The sequence below is a fragment of the Penaeus japonicus genome, unplaced genomic scaffold (assembly GCF_977035675.1).
Source record: "Penaeus japonicus unplaced genomic scaffold, GWHDUDI00000001_assembly GWHDUDI00000034, whole genome shotgun sequence".
Lineage (NCBI taxonomy): Eukaryota > Metazoa > Arthropoda > Malacostraca > Decapoda > Penaeidae > Penaeus > Penaeus japonicus.
Genome location: NW_028234436.1, coordinates 10,782,804 through 10,787,803, shown reverse-complemented (window position 1 = coordinate 10,787,803; position 5,000 = coordinate 10,782,804). Strand labels below are relative to the sequence as shown.

Genomic DNA, 5,000 nt, shown 5'->3' with positions numbered 1-5,000 from the left:
TGTACTGAAAGGTGTTGATGTTCAAGTGCACGGATGTATGTTACTGAAATATATGAACATGATATATGATATATTAACAAGAAATCATATTTATACTGAGATATATGATTATGAAAATGAGGTGAAGTGATCATCAACATTAAATATGAAATGAGTTTGTTTGAAATATATTACGTCTTCTTTATTAATTACTTTCTCAATTTGGTTATTTGATTATTTATATACTTTGTCATTCATTACGCCTTTAGATCTGTTTGATTATAATGCTTTCTTAGTATATCAATTTATTTGTTTGTAATTTTGTTTGTTGAATTATTCGTTTTTTCTCTTTGTTTATTTATTTGGTTGTCTCTCTGGTTGTGTTTGTGTCTTATTTGTTTAATATTTTGCATACCTGTGTATTTGTTAATTTACCTATATATTCATTCATTTGATGATATAGATACATATTCATTAATTTCATCAAGTTAATTTGATCATATATTTTCATTCACTTGACTATGTATCTAATAATTTGTTTGTTTGTCTATTCCTTTAAAATCATGTTTTTTTTAATTTACGAATCTTTTGGTATATGAACTCTTTAAATATATATTTATTTACTGATCAATAAATAATTTTAGTTTTTTTTTTCACCAAAACAGAGACTTTAATCTTGATTTACATATATTGCGTATTTAAATCATACAGTTGAAATAAATATACAGTACCTGAGATCTGATTCATAATATTGATAGCATTGTCATTATCATCACTTGCAGTATTGCAGTAGTGGTGATAATGGTAATAATGATAGCAGTAATGATAATTAATAATGCCTGATGATAATGATGAGGATAATGATGAAAATAGTGAAAATTATAAAAATGATGATAATAAGAACATTGATAAGAATAAGAATGATGTTAATAAAGATGCTAATGATGATGATAGTGTATTTGAGTGTGTAGCGTGTAGCCTACGATATTGTAATAGATTTAATTCTGAAATAGTCCACGTTCTCGAAAAAAAAAAAAATCTGAACCGCCCCGACTCAGCATAAGAAAAATAACTTACATCTATACTAGTACATTTGATGTGAAGTCCACTTAGGTCATTCCTTCGAAGCATAGGGTCATCGACCGGTGCTTCCAGAACGCCGTGGTTCATCGTCTTCGCCTTAACAGTAACAGCAGTCGAAATGGAGATGCCGTTGGGGGGGAGAGGAGTCGAAGTAACAGCTGTTCCGTTGGAACTGGAGTCGTTGGAAAGGTCGTTATAGGCTTTCCTAGTCCAACGGCCAACGGTTGTTAGGCGCTGTTCGAAGGCCTCGCCGACTTGGTAGGTTTCCCATATGGTTGCTGTTTGTTTGTCGTCACCGAAATTTGCGATTCTGACCTGCAGGAATATTGTGTTTTTTTTCAGTTAAGAGATATTCAAATGGCGTGAGACCTGCAGGAATATTGTGTTTTTTCAGTTAAGAGATATTCAAATGGCGTGAGACCTGGAGGAATATTGTGTCTTTTTTCAGGTGAGAAATATTCAAATGGCGTGAGACCTGGAGGAATATTGTGTTTTTTTTCAGCTAAGAGATATTCAAATGGCGTGAGACCTGGAGGAATATTGTGTCTTTTTCAGCTAAGAGATAATTAAATGGATTTTTTAATGGATATCGTGATTATTGTATTGGAGAATCGTTATTTATTCGCGTCTTTCTATCGCTATTTCTCTTTGATTTCTTTTCTTTTCTTTTTTTTTAGAGTTTCTGAATGTATGTGAGTAATACAATCAGGATTCTTTTTGTTATATCTCACTTCATTAAGTATATCCGCTTTAAACTGAGTAGGATTATGGCAAACTGACTTAGATTCTTCGAACTCTGAAAATACAAACCTATATCAGTATTTAAGCAGACGTCATCCATATTTACCTATTTTGGTTTTCATTTCACTCAGTAATTGTCCTGTGAACTAAAAGGTAAACATAGAACATACTTGGTAACGAGTATAGCCTTTCAGGGGGGCATTGGCTAATACAAAAAAAAGGCATTTTCCCTGAATAATAGGGCATTCCCGCCTATATCCTGACTGTATGGACATTTATCAAACCCCGACTTTAATAAAAATAAAAAATCGACTCCTATTTCCCTCATTTCGACTAAAAGTGTATTTTTTTCCCCTTCCCTGAAGTTAACTCAAGTTCACTTCACTTCACATCTTCCACCATTCCCTTAACCAACCCGGTACACGGCGTCACACGTACCATATTGTCGAGTGGAAGATAAGTAGATTTTAACAGCTCCTGGAATTCGCCGTCGGAAATCAGGAGCCAATTTTCCTTCGTTTCAGCACCCGTGAATATCTAGAAAAAGATATGCGAATGAATAGATATATCGATGAATGGATAAGATAATGATGATGATAGATATATAATGAGACTTTTAAAAACTGCGATTGGATTCTACATATTCTGACTGCTTTATCATGTTTAGGTAACCTATATAACTTGGAAGCTGTGTGAAGTCTGGAATAACAGTTGTTTTCATATAAAGATCAAATTAACAGAAAACTGAAATATGCAGAATAAGAGACAGGTAGATAAAGAAAGAGAGAGAGAGAGAAAGAGAGAAAGAGAGAGACAGAAAAAGAGAAAGTGAGACAGACAGAGAGAAACACAGAAAGAAAGATAAAAACAGAAAGACAGTTACAAAACAAACATACACACACACAGAGAGAAAGACTCAGAAGAAAGACACATACAAAAAAAAAAAAAAAAAAAAAAAAACACCAGTAACCAAAGACGAATCCGAAACCACATCAACCTTTCGAAACAGGATTTGGTCCTCCTCCTGACGAAGCACCATGATCCTTAGTCCTCTGCATGTCACCGCCCACGTCGAAGGATGAGACGAGGCATTGAGACGTGGGCCGTTATCCTGTGTCTTCAGACCAACAATAGACGTGAAGGATCTGACGCTAGACCTTCGGAGAAGCTTCAGAATCCATGAATTTGTCTCTGAAATGGAAGCGTAGGATGTGAGGTCTTTGGTAGGATATGGGGTCTTCGGTGGGATATGGGGTCTTTGGTAGGATATGGGGTCTTTGGTAGGATATGGGGTCTTTGGTAGGATATGGGGTCTTTGGTAGGATATGGGGTCTTTGGTAGGATATGGGGTCTTTGGTAGGATATGGGGTCTTTGGTAGGATATGGGGTCTTTGGTAGGATATGGGGTCTTTGGTAGGATATGAGGTCTTTGGTAGGATATGGGGTCTTTGGTAGGATATGGGGTCTTTGGTAGGATATGGGGTCTTTGGTAGGATATGGGGTCTTTGGTAGGATATGAGGTCTTTGGTAGGATATGGGGTCTTTGGTAGGATATGGGGTCTTTGGTAGGATATGGGGTCTTTGGTAGCCTCCCTGTCGAAAATATACCACTAAATTCGGGGTTATTTTCTTAAATTACTGCACGTTAATGACTTTTTATGTTCCAAAGATGGGTTATCAAATTTAATTTTTTTTAATGGAAAGCTTTTCTTAAGTTAATGATCAATAAGGATAAGCCAGATTTCCGTAGATGATGCTTCGCCGGGTTTATGTGCACTGAGGCGAGAGCGCGTGTCCTGACTCGTGAGAGAATGTGCCAACGAGTGTTGACTCGATCTGAGCTTGGTCCTTACCCAACGCAGTGCCCAGCCACGTCAGTAACCACCAGGCGACAGTGGAAACTCACGAGCTTGGACGGGACTCGATCTGCCGACCATGGGGATGCGAGGCCGGTACTCTATCCATGGCAATACCAGACGGCGAATGATCGAGGGAACGGAGACATATTGATCGTATAGGCCTAGTCGTATAGGGACATACGATTAGGCCTAATTCGTTAATCTATACGATTGTATTGTACATGATTTATCAGTTCCCAGTCATCCCTGACAAAAAAAAAACTAATACGTTTGCAAAAAAAAAATCCTCCCAGTCACCCCCCCCCCCCTTTGCGAAAATTCCTTCACCAGAAACTCCCCTGTGCCAAAAATCCTCCCCCATATCTTCCCCCAAACAGATATTCCACCCCATACGTTTGTACCCCCCCACTCCCCCTTCCCCCCTCCCCCCTCCCCCTCCCCCCTCCGCACCTACCTTCCTGATAGGGAACCATTCGTACACAGGAATGTGGAGAAAGTTATTACCATTCACAACAAAATCCACTGTTGTTTGCATACATAAGCACCATTTCGTGCCTCCTTCTTTGGCCGGCCATAAGCTAACCAAATCAAGTTCATTGCGACGAAATACATATTGATAAGCTATGACTAAGACCTGATAATTTAGGGTGAGAAATGTATCTAAGGCATTTCGAATTAGGAAAGCTATCTGACGTGTCGAAACGTGTCAAGTCTATTTCGTTCAGTCTCGTTCATTTCTTTTTCTACACATAATACTGAAGGTCCAAGGAATACGTGTGTTCTCTCTTTTGACCGCAGAGCTGTGGGGTTAATAGTGGGGTTAATAGTGGGGTTAATTGTGGGGTTAATAGTGGGGTTAATATTGCAATAATGATACGTGTATTTTTCATGAAGAAATCAGACAAAGAATAGGAGAGGAAAATTTATGTGTGTGAGGGTGTTTGTATGGTGCGTGTATATATATATATATATATATATATAAATATGAATATATATATATATATATATATATATATATAGTGTATATATATATATACATATATATATATATACAGTATATATATATATATATATATATATATATATATATATATATATGTGTGTGTGTGTGTGTGTGTGTGTGTGTGTGTGTGTGTGTGTGTGTGTGTGTGCGCGCGCGCGTGTGTTTGTGCCTATGAATATATTAGTTATTCAAGTATTCCTTAATACACGCAACCCCAACGTCTATTTGCTAGCGATATTTACAGTATATTATATATATTTTTTTTCTCTCTTCTGTCCACTAAGGCTATTAATCATAAGTATTTCGTTGTAATTTCGTTTTGTTTCGTTCCTTTG

At 37.0% G+C, this 5,000-nt stretch overlaps 1 protein-coding gene across 1 annotated transcript in view; it reads right to left on the bottom strand.

The window, feature by feature from the left end:
- LOC122260067 (putative glutamate receptor) overlaps positions 1-5,000 on the bottom strand; it is a 98,823-nt gene that overhangs the window by 91,265 nt on the left and 2,558 nt on the right. Inside the window, exons 2-4 of the mRNA XM_086531005.1 lie at positions 2,801-2,994; positions 2,242-2,340; positions 1,057-1,377 (exon numbers count right to left, since the gene is read on the bottom strand). Coding sequence (XP_086387131.1) covers positions 1,057-1,377; positions 2,242-2,340; positions 2,801-2,994 — 614 coding nt within the window. The remainder of the gene's footprint in view (positions 1-1,056; positions 1,378-2,241; positions 2,341-2,800; positions 2,995-5,000) is intronic.